Below are 20,671 nucleotides of genomic sequence, written 5' to 3'. Positions count from 1 at the left end.
GGTGGGGTGGCCCTACATCAAAGAGAGCATAGTTGCTCACATAAAAGTGCTTAGACAATAATGCAAGGAAGGAGCTGATTCCTCTACAAGGAATGCACTTAGCTGGAATATCAATACCAGGTTTGAAAAGGGACGAGATTTTAATATTAGGAAGGAATATTATCCCTAAAGCTATCCCCTGACCAGAAAGCTCCCAGCAGGAGGATTCTGAGATGGAAAAAGAAAAATTAGAGAGGCCAGCAAAGAAACAAAATTTAAGAGTGGTAATGGAGCAGATTTACAACTATCCCCATATACACTTCTGGAGAAAAAAATGCATGTTCAAGGTCACTTAGTAAAGGAGAGGAGCAATTCCTGGATCTATGCTAAATGACTGTGGCTTAAGAGCAGATGGTTGTAGAACCAACCAGGGGAGAGGTGATCCTAGATCTAATTCTATGTGGGACCCAGGACCTGGTGTGGGAAGTCAGTGTTGTTGAGCCGATAAAAAACAGCGACCACAATGCTGTCAGATTCAGTATCTCTGCATGTGAACAAATTGACAACTACTAATGTAGTTGTTGCCTTCGGAAAGGGAAATTTCTCAAAGATGAGGGGGATAGTGCGCAGGAAGCTGAAAGGGAAAATCAAGAGTCAAAACTGTCCGAGATGCTTGGAGGTTATTTAAAAACACAGTCTTAAAAGCTCAGCTGGAATGTGTTCCGCAGGTTAGGAAAGGCAGCACCCAGTCCAAAAAAAAGCCACCATGGTTAACAAGGGAGGTTGAGGAAATTATTAGGAAAAAAAAAATGTCTTTTAGAAAATGGAAGTCCCACTTAACTGAAGAATACCAGAGAGAACACAATGGTATGAAGAATACCAGAGAGAACACAAATGGTGGCAAAAGAGAAGCAAGTTAGCTGTAAGGGAGGCAAAAAAGGATTATGAGGAACGTATGGCTGCGAACATCAAGACCAGCAACAAACAGTTCTTCAAATACATCAAAAGCAGGAAGCCAGCTAGGGAAGCGGTAGGCCCTTTAGATGACAAAGGAACAAAAGGTGTGCTAAAAGATGACAGGGAGATTGCAGAGAAGCTGAATGAATTCTTTGCATCTGTCTTCACTTCAGTAGATGTGGCCTTTGGACAAGTCCTGTAGCAGATTGTCTAATTGATGCAGTAACAAAAGAAGCGGTACTGACTGCAATTAATAACACCAAAAATAAAGCTCCTGGAATGGACAGCCTTACCACTGCCTGTTACAAAAATTATGCAGAAATATTAGCTCCATATTTGGTCACTCTAATGAATAAAATAATGAAGGGTGATTCAATACCACACTCTTGGAAACAATCTAACATTACATTGATCCATAAAGGTAGAAATATATAACTTTAAAGACTTTAGACCTATTGCTTTACTGAATGTTGATTATAAATTATTTGCAAACATATTAGCCAATAGATTGAAGCAAGTATTAAACAAATATATAACAAGGTAATAAACTGGTATATTTACCCAATAGACAAATAAGAAGTAATGTTAGAATAGCTCTAAATGTAATCAAATACTTAAACTTAAACCTAGGCTCCCCTATGGCATTAATGTTTCTGGATGCAGAGAAAGCTTTTGATCAAGTTCATCGGTTGATTTTATTAATGACCCTTCTGAGGATGGGCATAAAGTGAAATTTTTGGCATGCAATAAATAATACCTACACTGCTCAAACAGCGAAACTAAAAATTAACGAAGAATACTCAAATAATTCCTTTATGAGTAGAGGAACCAGACAAGGATGCCCCTTTGTTATTCATTACAGTAATCAAAATACTATTAAATAAGATTAATTTAGATGAAACCATTGAAGGTCTCAAAACTAAAGGGAATACCTATAAACTAAGGGCCAATGCAGATGATGCAGTTATTTTTGTAGCCAACCCACTAAATGAGATACCTAGGCTAGTGAAAATAATTCAAGAATTTGGAAAAGTTGCAGGTTTCGGGATAAATTATGATAAAACTGCACTGCTGACCAAAAACATAACATCAAAGGAAAAGAAAGTACTCACAAAGAGATATAACTTAAAAATGGCTAAGAAGGTCAAATATTTGGGGATCTTGATAGAAAACAATAACAGCACATTAATAAAAAACAATTATGACAGGACATGAAATGAGATAAAAATGATTTTAATAATTGGAAAAACTTAAACTTATCTGTCCTAAGTAGAATAGGGTTGGTAAAAATGGTTACATTACCTAAATTAATTGATCTTTTTCAAAATATTTCATTCATTACTTCAATGAAAAAATTTAATATGTGGAAATCAGAATTGACCAAATTTATTTGGGCTGGAAGGAAGCCAAGAATTAAATATAAAAACATGATACAAAACTTATAGGAGGTTTATCAGTACCAGACATGAGACTATATCATGATGCAGCAGCAATTATGTGGATTAAAGAATGGGTAGTATTAAAAATAACCTTCTACTAAAATTGGATGGTTTCAACCTGAATAAAGGCTGGCACAGTTACCTTTGGACCAATAGCCCGGGGAAAATAGAAGGGGAGATAATATTAAAAAAACCTCACCATTAGGAATGCCCTACTAAAAATATGGGTGAAATACAAGAACATATTTTATCATATCATATTTTATCATAACATATCGATGGATGCTAAATTTGATGCTGTTCGACCATGTGCCAAATGATGACATACGGCAAAGACTTAAAATAACACCAATTGACCAGTACATGAGGCAGGCATGGCTAAGGTGGTATGGCCACGTCATGTGCCATGAGGAAACATCTGTAGCAAAGACAGCCCTGCACCTTGAACCTGGTGGATGCCGCCCACGTGGTAGACCCAAAAAACAGTGGATGGACACAATCAATGAAGATCTGCAGGCAAAGAACCTTACCCCAGAAGACACTCAAAATCGTGACCTTTGGAAGAGACAGTTACAAAACTGACCCTGAACATGCAGGAAACCAGTTCGGAAAGAAGAAAACAAGAACATATTTTATACCAAAATTCCCCCGTGGCTCTTTAGAACGGAAGCCCTCCAGATACAGGATAATATAAATTTTAAAAATTGGTTAACATATAATGAGATATTATGGTGGAAAGAAAATATTATTACTATTATTATTATTATTATTATTATTATTATTATTATTATTATTATTATTATTTATTAGATTTAATATACCGCCCTATCCCAAAAATAATCCTGAATTTAAACCCAGAACACTAATAAAAGCAGAAGATTACCAATGTCATTGGTTCACATACTTGCAAGCAAAAGACAACTGTATAAAAGACCAAAAAAGGGGATATAAAAATATATAATTAATTTGATAAGGGATTGTTACATGGAGGACCAAAAGAATTAAGTAAGCTATATCAAATCTTGTTGAAACAAAGTACAGAAACTGAAATAGTGAAATACGCAATGATTAAATGGGCAGAAAATACAGGTAGGACAATAACTTTAGAGCAACGGGAAACATTTTGGGAAAAACATATATAAACACTCTCCAAGCACGAACATTTGGGAGAATAACATAAAGATGTTCAACAGAACGTACTTGACACCTATGAAACTCTTAAAATGTCAAAAAAGGATACTGACCTTATTGTTGGAAATGTAGAAAAGAATATGGTACCTTTTTCCATATGTGGTGGTCCTGCAAAAAGGTTAAACGTTATTGGAATATTATACATGGACAAATTAAACAAATATTAATGATCAAATTTTAAAAAACAGCTTTAACTTCCCTATTGAACCCCACACTTGAAGGAGCGACAAAGTTGAAGCCACATTTACATCTGTTCTTATACATGATTAAAGTGGCAAGGATTCAACCAGCAAAGCATTGGAAGTCTGAAAACCTACCATCTTTGGAAGACGAAGGTTCTATACTTTGCCACTATGGACTGATTTTCACACCAGTTGAAACACCTACTATCAGACAACTATTCATCAAAGTGGCAGCTGTGGTTTGTGTATATTTCAAAGACAGATGAAATTAAAATATATTAATATTAAGTTTCAATAACCATATTTTTTTCTTTTTTGTACTTGTAAAAACTACAAAACTAAAGCAGGTCTTAGTTTAATAAACACTGTTATATATAGCTAGAAAGATATAAATAACTATAATTATGTGCTTGACTGTTTCTTCTTTTTAGTTTTGTATTTTGGATAAGATTATGATTCTACTTTTTCTTCCTCTATTAACCAAATGCTCAGTACAAAATAATTATAAACTACAATATATACTTAACTATCAGGAATTCTGTAGGGTTATTGAGGTGGGTTTGGGGTGGGATAGGGGAGATTGATTTTAATCCTACGGTGATCTTTATCTGCTATGTTTAATTTTAGCTGGGTAATCAGCTTAGTGGGGATAGTATTTTGGATAGCATTAATCTATAAGTTACGGTATATCTTTCTTTTCTTTATAGTTTGCTATTAGATAATTTAAAACTGAAAACTAAATTGATAACACAGAATATTTGCTAAGCTACTTATACCAATAAGTTAATGAGATAAGTGAATCACTCTATAATACTCAAATTATTTTCTTGTCTGTTTTGTATGTATGTCTTTTATACCAATATTTTTTTTAAAAAATTAAAAAATAAGTCAAATTTAGTTTTATCCTGCACAGTGTCTTATATAGCAAAAAATTATTGGGATCATCATAATACTTGTCTTGTATTCTTTCTTCTTCTCCCAAGGGAATAGAAAAATGCTAATTGTTGCATTATTGATTTAGAAAGCAGTCACTGAGGCTTAAGTCATCAGCCGTCATAAAATCAGAGACTGGTCTTTAATCCATTACTGCTCCAGAAATACACAGTGTTAACAATGAATGCCCCTTCATTCATTCATTGTTTGTGATGCATCATTTTTCTAGTGACTAAAAATTAGGGGAAAAATGGCCTACAGTGGGCAATTTTTTAAACAAAAAAGACACACACACCCTTTTCTTAAAAATACAAGCCCCTTATGAAATTAAGTAGAAATGCCCACCTGAAAAGATAGATCTGTTGCATGGATATGACATTCACATCTCAGGTATACATTTCTTGAGGAATAATATGCATGGGGAGAACAGACTGCCGAAATGCCCGCTTTTGTCCTTTCCAAAGACTTTGTAGATCATTCTGGACCTGGTGCATTTCAGTATTTTATCTTAATGAGGGCTAGGATGTGTGCCCACTCATTAAATTTGCAGGTGTCACCAAATTGAAAAGTGTAGCAAATGTCAGAGGCGTAGTGCCAATGGGGCCGGGTGGGGTGTGACGCCCCAAGGGCGGGGCATTCCGGGGTGGGGGCAGATGACACCACAGCAGAGGCACACACGCGTCCTGGGCAGAGCTCCCCCTTGCTCCACCCTGGCCAACATACCAGAAGATAGAGTTCAACAAGATCTGAACATATTGGTAAAGTGGGTAGATGTGAATTAGATTCCATTCAACAAGGATAAGTGCCAGGTTCCACTTCTGGGTAACAAGTGTGATACAGCAGTGTGATACAGCAGCAAAGAAGACTAATGTGGTCTTGGGGTATATCAACAGAGGTATAACATCCAAATTACAAGATGTCATTGTCTGGAGAAGAGGAAGCTTAGGGGCACATGATTACTCTATTAAAGTATTTGAAGAGCTATCATTTAGAGGAGGGTAGTTAGCTGTTCCTGTTGGCAGCAGCGGTTAAGACTTGCAGTAATGGATATAGATTAGAGGCAAAAAGGTACCATCTGGGCATTAGGAGAAAAATTTTTATAGTGGGAATTGTTCAGTAATGGCTGTGTAGGGAGGTGGTGAGCTCCCCCTCTAGCAATCTTCAAGCAACAGCTTGTCTGGAATGCTCTAGGCTGATCCTGCATTGAGCAGATGACCTGTATGGCTCCTTCCAATTCTATGATTCTGTGATCCTGTGGGAGACTGTAAGCCCCCCTTTAAAAATTGTACCAGTGGTGTGTGATACCTAATGCCATTATTTCTCTTTTATACTCAGAAATACCATGTCAGGTAATCAGACTCCCAATTTGTCTTCTAATGCAGTGTGTGTTTTTTTCTTTGCTATTTTTTCAAATTCTAGAGAATTGGCTCGTGAAAAAGTAATGCGTGAAGTCAAAGCATTAGCAAAACTTGAACACCCTGGTATTGTTCGGTATTTCAATGCATGGCTAGAAGCACCGCCGGAGGGTTGGCAGGAACAAATGGATGAACTTTGGGTTAAAGATGAAAGGTATACCTGTTGGTTTGTTGAAAAGGTCTGTGTTTATTTAAAAGTTTCTGGAGGTATAGTATTTGTAACGGATTGAAGCTTCTGGTAGAAAGGATTCCTGGTAGCTGTTTTCAGGAACCTTCCTTTTAATTAACTTTTCGCTGCCACCATTTAATTCAGATAACTAGAGAACCCCACACTGTTACTAGTCACCAAGGCTTTAAGGATTCCCACCTCTCTCCCACTCTGACTTGAGGGGAAATTACTTCAGAGTCCCTTTAACTGTTTTGGAGGGAACTCCTAATGGCTGGGGTTTCTAGCCAGTCACCCACTCTAAAGACACGCACACACAGACTCTCACAGGCACGAGGGAATTTGAACACGGTAATTGAAATTTATTTTTAAAACAAAAGAAAGGCTTCTTTAAAACTGTCTCAAAGAGGTACTAATGCTTGATGGTTTCAGAGAGGTTAAGATGTTACTTCAGATTCATATGCACACAGACACATGCAGGTGTCTCAAGGGAAGATTTAGCTTTGAACTAATAAATTCCCTTACACACACAGACACTATTCTTTACTGCTCTAACACCCACTGATCACACTTAAACACACAGTCCAAGCCCAGGAGATTCTGGCACACTTGGCCTCCCTCTCTCCCACTAGTCCTAATATGGCTTCACTGCCTCTGGACCGGCTTCTCCCAGACTGGTGATTCTGGTGATACACACAGGGGCAAGGCAGACTAGATAGGTCTGGGCAGTTTTAAAACCGCCAAGCTCCTGAAGGGCACTTCAATCCTCACCCCATTCTCAGGGAGGCAGGAACATGTTTTCTGCAACTTCCTGTCTTGAGGGTCGACGGCCATCTTCCCTCAGTATTTTGGTTTCTTCAGGTTACAGGCCTTGATGGAGATTTAGCTGTTTCAATCGTTTCTACTATATTAATAGGTTTGGCTAGGATTGGTTTTCTTTTTTTCTAACTTTGGGCAGTTGTAATTGCCAGAAAGATGGATACATAAAATACAATAATCTCCCCTTAAGTTGGCTCCTGAGTGTTTTGCCTTGCAGAGTTGCTTTTCGTGGGCTCAGTTTTCCCTGAGGGGCCCCACACTTTATTTTTCTTGCTGTTGGTTTAGAAAATATATCCTCCCAAATCCCCTTCTATTTCAACTAATAGAATATCAGTCCCCTCTACGGTTTTTAATGTCTTGTCTCTCAGGTGCCACTTTAACTCTGAGGGAACTTGATTATAAAACTTCTTGAGTCCAATTAATTGATTCACATCTTGAAATAACCTTTGATTCCCTCAACCCATCTGGTTAAGGCTGTGTCTGACACCTGGCGAAGACCTGCCCTGGCCTTTGGGGTGGCAGCAGTGTCCAGCCGTGGACTCTGTACCAGAACTCCAGACAAAACTGTAATTTAAAAAAATTATTAAAGGAAAGGTTGTAAAACAAAGTTTAAAGATAAAACAGTGAACACGAAATCAGAGGAGCAGTTCAGATACACAATAAAACAACAACAATAAAGTATACTCGCTAGAAAGAAATACTTGCAGGCAAAGTATACGAAGGCCTCGGTACATGTGCAAAGTTCTTGAAATATCTTCAGGCAAAATAGATGCACAAGCTTAAGAACATAAGAACTAGCCTGCTGGATCAGACCATCTAGTCCAGTGCTCTGCTACTCGCAGTGGCCCACCAGGTGCCTTTGGGAGCTCACATGCAAGATGTGAAAGCAATGGCCTGCTGCTGCTGCTGCTGCTCCCGAGCACCTGGTCTGCTAAGGCATTTGCAATCTGAGATCAAGGAGGATCAAGATTGGTAGCCAAGCTTAGACAAAGGCAGAGTAAAGTAAAGACAACAGATGACTACTAACTGAAAGTAGCTAATTTATGGTTTAGACTGGCCACACCATTGGATTATCAACCGACCAATGGGGTTACACTTTAATCAGAATTTTCTCCACAATAAGCATACTTACCCCTCCTTAAACAAAACTTATCCAATTAGCCTTCTTCAAACCACTGAGACCTGCTTCCTGAACTTTGTAAACATAAGAGAGGAAAAAGATTTTTTATTAGGCTTTTTAGCAATTCTGAGGAAAAAAATGGATTCTCTCTTGACTATGCCCTAGCTGGGTATATGTTTCCCCTTATTTCCTTTTAATTTCTCTGAAGGATTTTCAGCTTTGTTCTGCTGTTAATTTATACCTGACTCTCAATCCTTCTTTGAAAAGTAAATAATTAGACGTTTTCTCATCTCTCATTTTAAGTAAATTTCATTCATTCTTCCAAAATTTGTGGGTACAAGATTATCATCTTGTCCTCTGCTTGCACTCTGAAGACCCTACAAGCTAGTTCAAAACTGACATACCATGTTCCACATCATCCTTTTTTTGATATCTGGGAAATGTGTTTTCCAAGGTATTTTCTCCAGTCTTTGGTGTAATCCTGCCCTTAACTGCATTTCCTTCATCTTTAGTACGTACATTTATTTTTCATGTTCTCTCTTGGTTCCCCTCTTTTTCTAGCTGTGCCATTTTACTTTTTTCTGATTCCTTTTCTTCCTCAATCCTGTTTTTTCCTGTCCCTGTTTAGCCAGTTCATTTTTCATTCTCATAATTTCCACTTCCTGCCTAATTGTGTGCCAATAGTATGACTGTAGAAGGGACACAAATAGATGCCCTTCTTGTAACTAGTGTTCTTCAAGGGGTCTCCTGTGCCTGTTGCCAGTTTGTTGTTCAGAAGGTCTGATTGTGAAAGTCCAGCCCCGGCCCTTTAAAGCTGCATGTTGGCACCTCAGATCTTAGCTCTGGAGAATTCTGAATCATTCTTGGCACAAGCAGAAAGCTGGTGGTGTGACTGCCACTAGACCAGGGGATGTTTCCCGATACTTATGGGGAAATACTTGTGAAAATTAGTAGTATTAAAGATGTTTGCAGTGGGAAAGTGGCCCCTTAAGCTCCAAAACCTCGGCCCCCACAGGTTCTGTATCAAGGGAAACAGTGAGAAACAAGGCACAGGCCTTGCCAGAAACTGGAACATGTGCCTCACCCAGACAGTAGAGGTGCTCCTTATGACCATCTGTTTGGGCTGTTTTAGAGCCACCGGTCAACATTTATTGAAAAGGGCAACACCTTTCTTAATTCCCTTGGTGAATCACAACACATCTCACAATTTCTCATGGAAGAAGTGCTTCACAGGACCTGAGGCCTGTTGTGAGGTAGAGAAACAGCAGAGCTAAAGCACAAACTTCTTTCCTCTGTGGCACTGAAAGAACTGAGGGAAGAGCACTCCTGCCCCTCCCATCACGGGACCATGGGGGTGGGTGGGGAGTCAGTGAGTGCTCCCCAGAGCTGCAGAGCAGGCAGAATGCTTGTCAGTCTTTCTGTGGCAGGCCTGCACAAGCACGGTCGCTACTGTCAGACTGCACAGAATATTCACTTGATGAACTGCAGTTACACAGGTAAGAGCAACACTGCATAAACAATTAGAAACATGATTTGACCGCATAACTGTATGCACATTTCTTTCCCTCACATCTTTCCTATAATGTTTTGTCAACATTTGGGAGATGGTTACATGCAAAATGACTCCTACACGTCACTACATGCAACTGTGGAACTCTCTTCCTTCTAAGATTCCCCAGAATCTAACACAAGCATTTTCGGGTGTGTGTATGTGTGTGTGACTGATTCCTTTTCCTTGGTTATAGTTAATACAGGGCAGCTTGAATTAACTTCTGCATATTGTTGATTTTATTAGGATGTTGATGTTTATTTTATTAGGATTTTGGGCATTTTAAGTGATGTTTTTCATGCTTTTTGAAGAGGGCTAGAAAGTAGATGAAAGCATTCTGTGCTGTCCTTCATTCTTTTGACTCCTCCAGTATCAGGCATGGGATTTTTTGTTAGCTATTTTGCTAGGAATGCAGTCTTACAGGAAATCTAGAAACGTTACCCATGAAAATAGTACAAACAGAATGTGTATATACTGACTGTTGTGTATTTTCCAGGCTGTGTGGCTTTGGTCTGGAAAACCCACAGCAACCTATCAATTCTGGCCATGAAATTGTATCTATACTTTGAAAGACAAGTTAATGTGAAAACTATGTGTAAAAATGGATCCCAGTTAAAATATATTCTCTCTCCCCTCTGCTTCTTTTTTTAAGTACTGGCTGGCCACTCAGTTCTCCCAGTCCAATGGAAGCAACATCATTTAAAATCAGAACTGACCTATTATCTGCCAAGGAACACATAGCAGTTATTACTTCCTCTCCGGAAAAGAAGACTTTGCTTCCTGTTGGGATGCCTTCAGACCAGTCGGATTCATTAGAGAGCCATTTTCCCCCACTAGAATTTGCTGCCATTGATAATAAAGACCTGAACCATTCAAGAGATCACAAAACAAACATTCAAGACAGCTTCCTCTCTGACTGTGATGTAGAAGATGGTACCATTGATGAAAATCATCCTGAACACTCTTTTGAACTTTTCCCTCCAGTCACACCAACAATCAGGGTGAGGGAGAGAACTTCATCGTCAATTGTCTTTGAGGATTCTGGTTGTGATAATACTTCCAATAAAGAAGGTGACAAAACTGATTATTCATTTACTTACAGTTCCTGTGAAGGTAAACTAATAAGCAGAAAAGCGTCTGATCATAGGAAGTTGTCCTCAGAGAGCCTTTCTTCTGTTTCTATACAAAGACTAACAACCTTCAGCAACCCGAGCATCTCTAAAAACACTGCACAGAATGTCAAACCTGCCTCTCCAAAAGTGTACCTTTATATCCAAATGCAACTCTGTAGAAAGGAAAACCTTAAGGACTGGATGAACAGAAGATGTACAATAGAGGAGCGAGACAGGGTAGAGTGCCTATTGATCTTTTTGCAGATAGCAGAAGCTGTACAGTTTCTGCACATTAAAGGATTAATGCACCGAGACCTCAAGGTTTGTATTAAAATCTTCACTGATCTTTCAGCTTTTTTGTACAAGCTTTCATCATATGAGTGTGCATATTTGGAAAAGTTGGGGTTTTTTTCTGTTGTGCTCCTTGTGTGAGTATGAGCAAGTATCACATTCTGAAGGATTAGGGTGCTTCCAAATAAAAGGCATTAAATATGATATATGTTGATTGTGCATGTCTATGATCTATATTGACAGCTGTACTGCAATACATTAGCTGGTTCCTTTCCTCTGAGACACTTTCTGTCTGAGCAGTTTCGTTTCTGCAGGACACAGCTGTTAGGATATAACCATAAGAAGTAATTTTTCTCACTTCGTGCTGCTGAAGGAGAGAGGCTTGTTATTTCCAAGTTCTCTTTATATTGATATCTCAAAATATTAAACCAATTAGAGGTCAATGTTATGTGAATAAGCTTCTTTTCTGTTACTTGAAGCAGCCAACAACATGGAAGGGGGAGCAAGGGGGAAAGTGTGCAAAGTAGCATGAGGAAGAGGGAAGACTGGCCATGGGTAGAGATATGATTTCTGGGACAAAGCTGTGCTCACTGGCAAATCTGTCCCACTCCACTGGCAAAGCAAATGAAAAACTGTGCTAGAAGTGGTTTTGCTTGCCATGGAGAGAATGGAAAGTGAAAGTGGAGCTTGAGGAAACGTCGTACAAGGTACCTTGCTGCAACTGATATTGGTTCCCATCACACAGCAATGGAGCCACTGCAGAGCGTAGAATCTGCCTGGCTCTTCAGCAGGTTCTATGGAGGGAAAAATTAATTAGCTTTTCCCACCATAGACTTCAATGGGGCTTGCTGTTATGCCACTGGCTCTGTGTTGGAAATTTGGTGTGTGGGGGGTGGTTTCGGGGGGGGGGGGGGTCTTAATTTTCTGCAGGGCTGCTAGTGTGAGTCTCCTGAAAGGAACCAGCCAACTTTGCTAAAGTTTGGATGACTGGGCACTCGTTCTGAGGGCATCAGGTTCTCCTTCAACTGGGTACCCACAGCATTTGCCTCTTCCAAGCAACTTTAGCAACGTTGGCTGGTTCCTTTCAGGAGACTCACACCAGCAGCCCTGCAGGAAATTAGACACCCCTACCCGGAACAACCTCCACACCAAATCTCCAACACAGAGCCATCTGGACATAACAGCAAGCCCCACTGAAGTCTATGGTGGGAAAAGTTAATTAATTTTTCCCACCATAGAACTTGCTGAAGAGCCTGGCAGCTTCTGTGCTCTGCAGTGGCTCCATTGTACCCAATGGGGAATTTCTGGGCAGGCTGCACATTTTTAAGATAGAGACAAGGTGGCTCCAGGAGGCCTTCCTGGTAACAGCATCCAGTCTTGGTGAACTTTGCTTCTGGGGCGGTGGGGGGAGGGGGGGTTGAGAGAGTTCTGAGAAAACTCAGCCAGCAGGCTTCATGTGTAGGAGCGGAAAAACAAAATAAGCTTTCTAGGGCCCTAAAATTGAACTCCCAGAAGCAAAGTTCATTTTGGGTGCCTGTCAGGGATGCATGTTTAAAGCTATTGGCACCAAAATTTCAGGGTCTCATCCGAAGACTGTCCTGATTATACCACCTGAGTTTGGTGAAGTTTGATTCAGGGGGTCCAAAGTTATGGACCCTCAAAAGGGTAGCCCCACCACACTTCGGTGACATCATCAGAACAGTCTCTGGATGAGACTGAAATTTTGGTGCCATTAGCTTTAAAAATGCGCCCCCTGCAGGCACAAATGCAAAAAAACCACTTAAAAAGTCAGACGGACCCAAATATGTTATTTGTCTTATTCAGGCATACAGATAATTTTATTCCCGAATAAATTCGAATTTTACCGAATTTCTAGGGTATTGACCAAGCCTAAGCCAGTCTCTGCAGTTCACAGCTTTAGGGTTTTTTTCCCAATACGGTATATGGCCTGTTCTAGCCACCTGTCTACTTGCTGCTTTTTATTTTATTGCAGGTTTAGGTTTTTTTCCCCTTTTTACTCACTGCTAAGAAGAGTTGGGAGCTGGTGACAAGCCCTGCCCTGTAGCACATGCATCGAGACTGATGCTGGTTTCCTGGTCCCATAGATGAGAACCTAACTTTGAATGCAGTTGGTGAAGAAAGTTCACCGGATAAGAACTCTAATTTCTGTTGAAAGTTTTAAATATAGTTATAAATAATATATATAGTTATAAATAAAGTTTTAAATAAAAGTTAAAACATCTTAAAAACTTATTTCCTATGGTGTTGTTCACTTCAAGACCAAAATTGTCTCTGAAATTTGCACAAAAGAACATGTTAGAAGGACATTGTGTGACTCAGGAAAATCTCATCGCTTTCCCATTAGAAAATCTCACGAGGCAACCATCTATACTGTCAAATTTTCCATTTAGGGAAAGAAAGCCATCCACAGTTTTGAAAAATGAAGAATGGTAGATAAATTAACCAGTTCAGATGATGTATGCATGCTAAATAATCCTATTTGTATTTTTCCAGCCTTCCAACATATTTTTCACAATGGATGATGTGGTAAAAGTTGGGGATTTTGGTCTAGTAACTGCAACAGATCAAGATGAGGAGGAACAATCTGTTGCAAGACCACTGCCAGCTTATGCCCGTCATACAGGGCAAGTTGGGACCAAGCTTTACATGAGTCCAGAACAGGTAAGTTCTGTGTCTTAGTCTTTCTCATTCAGCACAGTTCTCAAAAATTCCACTCATGCTTTAAAAGCCCAGGTTGTGATGTAGAGGAAGGGCTAACAGAATAACCTTGGTAATAAACAGCCTAGCTGGCTGTAAGCAAGTTGCTGACTTACAAACTCTGCCCCGTAAATGATAAAAGGGCTTCCTTACCTCAGAATGTATTTGTATGAATTGTGAGCAAACATGAAACCCTTTAAATATTCTAAAAGTGTATTTATACACTGAACACATTTTTCCTAATGTAATGAATATATTATTCTTAGGAAGAGTCACTGGGGAAAAAGTTAACAATGACTTTGAACTGCTTATGTTACTAATTAATTACGTTACTAGTTGTGTGAATATATGTATACATAAAGAACTGAAATGAGATAAGGTTAAACTTTAAAAAGCTGCAGTTCATCTTCAGTGCAGCCCTACATTGGGATTGCATCTGCATGCAGGCCTGCTGTTCAGCAGAATTTTCTAGCCTCCAGACTAAGGAGGAAGCACATGTCCCCTCTGGAGAGAATGTGACGGTTCTTCCCACCTAAACCATCACGTGCTCTATAGAAGCACAAGCCCTCTCCTTCAGTTCTCCTCTTCCCACTGCCATGAGCAGAAGCTTCTCAGTGCCTTCATGTTATTTTTTTCTTTTGCAACTTTCTCCAAAACTGTTTCCTTTATCAATTTATATCTCTTCTACCCCCTGAGTGATCTTTTGTGGTTGGTGAGATAGCTTTTGCTGTGAGATAGCTATCCTGCCCCCCCCCCCCCCCCATGTCTGAGGGATCGACCCTTCTCCCTTTGCAGTGTGGAATCCCAGAGTGTAGATCTCCCCTGATGACCTCCAAGGCACTATTTAAGAGGTGCTCCCAATATTGTTTGACTATTGTTTGCTGATCTGGGGGAAGCCCATCATGTGCAAGCTTGCAGGATTTGCCAAAGATTTACTGCAAAGACCAGATTGGACAGAACCTTCAGACTCAAGGCAGTGCCGTGAGGAAAAGCCCTGGTATCTTTTTTGCCCCATTGAGACTTCCAGATCCACTGCAACCATCTTCATTTTAGTTGGTTCCATCAGTTTCATTCCCTATCTCTGATCTGAGCTCCTTGGATTTTCGCCCTCCATTTACGGTTCCAACAAAAAATTTGGTGTTGGACCAGAAGAGGGGAGGTCAAGTCCTTCCTCTACAGGGACAATCTGAGACCAGAAAACTTTTCAAAGCCCCCATCCCCTTCAAGTAAACAATATGTAATGATTTGGATCAAGAACAAGAAGGAGAAATTTAGACCCAGTCATCCAAGGATGCCTCAGACAAATTTGCAAATTGATTTAAGAAAATAATCATCTTTAAAATGCTATGCATAATCTGCTTACCTGTCCATAAGAACATAAGAACTAGCCTGCTGGATCAAACCAGAGTCCATCTAGTCCAGCACTCTGCTACTCTCAGTGGCCCACCAGGTGCCTTTGGGAGCTCACATGCAGAATGTGAAAGCAATGGCCTTCTGCTGCTGCTTGCTCCTGAGCACCTGGTCTGCTAAGGCATTTGCAATCTGAGATCAAGGAGGATCAAGATTGGTAGCCATAGATCGACTTCTCCTCCATAAATCTGTCCAACCCCCTTTTAAAGCTATCCAGGTTAGTGGCCATCACCACCTCCTGTGGCAGCATATGCCAAACACCAATCACACATTGTGTGATGAAGTGTTTCCTTTTATTAGTCCTAATTCTTCCCCCCAGCATTTTCAATGAATGCCCCCTGGCTATGAGTTCAAGAGGTAACATCCAGTGAAGGATTCATTGCACAGTTTGGTAACTAGTAGCAATTATGCTTGACTGGTTGAAAACTAGTAATACTGCAACAATCTTACACTGATGAAGACCTGCGAAAACACACTTTAGCGCATAGGCGTTCTGCTGTATTGCTTTGCACGTTGCATTAAGAGTCTGCTGTTTGCTGCTTTGCACGTCACGTTAAGAGACTTTCCTTGCCGCTCCGCATCTTCAACCTGCTCAGCTGTTCTCCTGGCTATTTGCACAATTTGGTAGCGTGGTGAGTGGACCGAGGTCCCAGCACGCTTTGACTTGTTCTTTCAATGGACTATGAATGAGTAGAAACGGACTATGTGTTAATAATAGTTATTGGACATTTCACATGATTTCTGTTCATTGATTACTGGCTAGTACATGAGTAATAGTGATTACAGTTTATTAATTTATTACGCTTCCTTGTGTCGTGGCAAGTTATTGTTGGGGTTGGCTAACCCTGTTCCTGTTTCCCTTCCACTTTTGCTATCTTGCCTTTTTCCCAAAAAATGTTTCTAGTCCTTGCCTTTTTATGTCCCTTTTTAAAGTTCCATTCTGATTTCTAATTCCGAGATAAAAGAATTGCTAACTCCTCAGTGCAGATAAAATCTCTCTTTATCTGTATGATTAACTATCCATCATTAGTAAAGAAATGGAAGGTTTAAAGTAATTTATTTTGCATACGGCTGTGAGCTGAAGATCATCCATACAGCCTCTGAGCCTTCAGCCCCAGAGTTAACCTCCATTTCCACCAATTACTCAGGAGGAGAGCTTCTTAGGGCATCATGAATTACCTCCCGACCATTTTTTAGCCAGAGTGATTATTTAGGTCAGGGGTCTGCAACCTGAGGCTCTGGAGCCGTATGCGGCTCTTTTGTCCTTGTACTGTTGCTCTGTGTGGCTTGGGACCGGAGCAACCTGAGGACCACACTTTGCCATAATAAGCAAGCGCACAACTACCCTGGGCCATCTATGGAGGACGCCCCCAGCTGGGCAGGTGACAGCAGGCACCAGATGAGAGAAGAAGGGGAAAGGACGCTGGAGGGAGGGAGGGAGGAAGGGTGGGGAGGGAGGGAGGGAGGGAGGCGCATTCGCTGTGTCCCAAGTGCAACTTGCCATTGTTGGCGTCGCTGTTGCCGCCTATCCCGCCAAGGGAAGGAGGGGAAAGGACGCTGGAGGAAGGAAGACAGGAAGGAAGGAAGGAAGGAAGGGTGGGGAGGGAGAGAGGGAGGGAGGGAGGGAGGGAGGTACAACAACAACAACAACCTTTATTTGGCATTTAAAAATAGGTTCTGGAGCATTGCCAGACATTTTTGAAATACAAATCAAGAGTACATTCAAAGCGCAGACAGGAAGACTATATAGCAGTATACATTACTTAGAAAGTTCGGTCACTTGTAAAAGAAATTTTGCTACTTTTTCCAAGAGCATGACATCTGTGTTGTTTAACAGAAGCTCCACAACAGAAACTCCACAGTCAGAGTCACGTTCAGATTTGTCTAGGGCCAGCCTGGGAGAGAAATTCCTAATGCCCACATATCTCCACAACAGAAGCTCCACAGAAGCTCCACAGAAGCTCCACAACAGAAGCTCCACAGTCAGAGTCACGTTCAGATTTGTCTAGGGCCAGCCTGGGAGAGAAATTCCTAATGCCCACATATCTCGGACAGTCAAGAATAATGTGAGCAAGAGTCTCCACTTGATTTTTACAGTGTGGACAAACCTGATCCTGAAGGGGTATGGATAAGTAGCAACCCTTTGTAATGGCCGATGGGAAGGTATTGGATCTGGCCCTTGTGATAATCCATCTCTGTTGTGGTTCAGTTAATAATTCAAGATATTTGGCTATGTTCCCCTGTTCCGGTATTATTCCAACAGAGAGGGGTGAGCATGATTTGTTTGCTTGCCCCAGCAAGATATGATATTCCTGTTCTAGAAGTTTACTTTTCAAGGTTTGGAAAATTTCTCTGGGTGTCAGCATACAGAGATCTTCCAGTAATAAACCTATTGAGTAAATTTTTGATTTGAGAAGTTGATACCATTCGGAGGCAAATAGGTCTGGGCGGGCTGTGTATATTAAACTGCGCACATCAGAGTTAAAACATAATTTGATCCAATACTTGAATGTATTCAGCCATGCTCTTGTTTCAAGTAGGTTCTGACCAGTTTCTAAGCATAGTACAGCATGTGGTACAAAATGTGGTAATCCGAGTATTTTATAGAGGAAGCCAGATTGTATTCTTTATTTTATTTATTTATTTATACTTTGAACTTTTATACCGCCCCATCCCCAAAGGGCTCTGGGCGGTGTACAGCATATAATAAATACAATCATAAAACCATCATAAATTAGCTAAAACCTATAAAAGCAGCGAAAACTAACTAAACATTAACACTTAAATAGAAGTATAAGTATAAGCGTAGGTGGCGCCCGATAACCTGACATTAAATCCTTCCCCCAAGGGAGGAACGGCAGGTCCCGTCAGATGATACAGGCCCAGATGTAGGAGCCAGAAAGGGGGGGGCACTATCAGCAGCTGGTCCCTCCAAAGGCCCGGCGGAACAGTTCCGTCTTACAGGCCCTGCGGAACTCACCGAGATCCCGCAGGGCCCGGACAGCTGGTGGGAGAGCGTTTCACCAGGCTGGGGCCAGAGCCGTAAAGGCCCTGGCCCGTGTGGAGGCCAGCCGCATCATCGAGGGGCCAGGGACCACCAGTAAATTGGCCTCCACTGAACGAAGAGGCCGTGTGGGGACATATGGGGTGATGCGGTCTTGAAGATACGAGGGTCCCAGGCCATGTAAAGCCTTAAAGGTCAATACCAACACCTTGAAGACGATCCGGAACTCTACTGGGAGCCAATGTAGCCGGCGCAACACAGGCTGGATGTGATCCCAACTGGCGCTGCCCGTGAGCAAGCGCGCTGCCGCATGTTGGACCAGTTTCAGTCTCCGGATCGAACGCAAGGGAAGGCCCGCATAGAGCGAGTTACAATAGTCTAGCCTGGAGGTGACCGTTGCATGGATCACAGTGTCTAGGTCCGCTCGGTAGAGGAAGGGGGCCAGCCGCTGGGCCTGGCGGAGATGGAAAAAAGCAACCCGGGTTATATGGGCCACCTGGGTCTCCATGGAAAGAGACGAATCCAGGTGGACCCCCAGGTTGTGCACGGAGGGGGTCGGCGCCAATGTGACCCCCTCCCACACCGGCGGCTGAAAAGTCCCCCCCCCCCTCGCGGCCAAGCCAAAGGATCTTCAACAGAATTGTTGCATGCAGTTATCCATAAGGGAACTCCATAGAGAAGTTGCTGAACTACCTTGGAGTTGAAAACCTTTAGAGCTGCTGGGACATATCCCCTTCCCCTGGTGTGAAAAAACTTTGCCACTGCTGAAGCAGTGTGATAACTTCCTTTTACAGCAATATCTCTATGTCTGGCCCATGTGGCTTTATGATGGAAGGTTAGGCCTAGATATTTAAAGGACTTGGAGTGTTCGACCTTAACCCCATTAATAAGCCATCTAGAAGGCTTAAATACATTAGAAAAGATTATAATTTTTGATTTTTCTGGGTTTAAGGACAGGAAGTTAGATGTACAGTACTCCATAGTTTTTCTAAGGAAGCTATCCCGCCAAAGGAAGGAGGGGAAAGGACGCTGGAGGGAGGGAGGGGTGGTGGTGAGGGAAGCACGTTCGCTGTGTCCCAAGTGCAACTTGCCGTTGTTGGTGTCGCCACCACTGTCTATCCCGCCCACTTGGATGATGGCTCATGGCATTTTTTGTTTGCTACATGGATAATTTAAGTTCAGCTTTTTAATTCATTTGAATGAAACCTTCAACTCACCATGTTTTTTGGTTATTATTTTTTAAGAGTTCAAAATGTGTTTTTTACATAAATAACATATAATTTTCTCTGTAGCACTTCATGGATTCCATAAGAAACACACTATAATTGTTTATACAAAGCGTAAAGGTAAAAAAAAAATAGTGTTATCTTCATTTTAAATGTCAAAAAGTAGAAAACGGGTCCAAATGGCTCTTTGGGTGTTAAAGGTCGCTGACCCCTGATTTAGGTGGTGATTTATACCAGCCCTGAATTCTAGCTTTACAAAGCTCAGAAGCAACAACATGACATCAGTCCTCCCACCATGCATATGATGTGAGCCATCCCAAGCCCTTTAGGCTATATTAAAGTCAATAAATAAATAATCCAGAAGCCCATTTTCAGACATTTCTAGCAATGTAGAAACATGTACATGTATCAAATTTCATTTTTTAAAATATATCTTGTTTCTTACTATAAGCCTGCTGGTAATTCATTAAAATTCATTTAAGAAATTTTTTCCATTCCAATACCACTGCTGAGTCTTTGTTTAGAAAATATTATGATTTTTGACAAAAATGAGAGTAAGAAGAAGTTGTTGCTAAAGATGCATTTGTTCATTGCTTTCTTGTTGAATTTTCTAGGTGTATGGAAAAATTTATTCACACAAAGTGGATATATTTTCTTTGGGCCTGATCTTGTTTGAACTTCTTTACCCATTCACCACCCAAATGGAGAGAGTAAGGGTAGGTATGCTGTTGCTAGAATTGCATTCTTTCTGCCACCTTATTTCCAAGCAGGGGCCAGGAGATCATGGAGTACCACATGTCCCAGGGTGCATGCCATCTAATCTCGCGGGGGGGGGGGGGGGGCCAGGCCTGGGCCACGCTTGCTGGCTCCAGGTAGTAGACCTGGGCACCTCGCCAGCTCCGGGTGGTAGACCTGGGCTCCGGAAAATTCAGATGTTGCCCCTGGGCTCCATTTTCCCTAGATATGCCTCTGTTTCCAAGGCATTGCGTTAAATATGTTTTGTACAGCTCAGCAAAACAGCTGGATTTACCCCAGTGTGTCAGCATCTGTGGCAGGGAAGGAGCAGCTACCACCCTGAAGATGGGCTAGAGGCTCGGCCGCCAGATCTTGTTAAAGTTGCGTCTGAGAAAAGGCCATGCCCAAAGCTAAAAGCTGCAGAT

The 20,671-nt window shown here is 41.2% G+C and overlaps 1 protein-coding gene across 5 annotated transcripts in view; it reads left to right on the top strand.

Annotated features, from left to right (window-relative positions):
- Positions 1 to 20,671, top strand: part of EIF2AK3 (eukaryotic translation initiation factor 2 alpha kinase 3) — a 72,859-nt gene that overhangs the window by 45,987 nt on the left and 6,201 nt on the right. For all 5 annotated transcript variants that reach the window (XM_048510295.1, XM_048510294.1, XM_048510293.1 and 2 more), the window contains exons 12-15: positions 6,101 to 6,250; positions 10,403 to 11,183; positions 13,668 to 13,835; positions 20,126 to 20,227. In XM_048510295.1, coding sequence (XP_048366252.1) covers positions 6,101 to 6,250; positions 10,403 to 11,183; positions 13,668 to 13,835; positions 20,126 to 20,227 — 1,201 coding nt within the window. The remainder of the gene's footprint in view (positions 1 to 6,100; positions 6,251 to 10,402; positions 11,184 to 13,667; positions 13,836 to 20,125; positions 20,228 to 20,671) is intronic.

Source organism: Sphaerodactylus townsendi, linkage group LG11 (assembly GCF_021028975.2).
Source record: "Sphaerodactylus townsendi isolate TG3544 linkage group LG11, MPM_Stown_v2.3, whole genome shotgun sequence".
NCBI lineage: Eukaryota > Metazoa > Chordata > Lepidosauria > Squamata > Sphaerodactylidae > Sphaerodactylus > Sphaerodactylus townsendi.
This window is presented reverse-complemented; position numbering and strand designations above follow the sequence as displayed.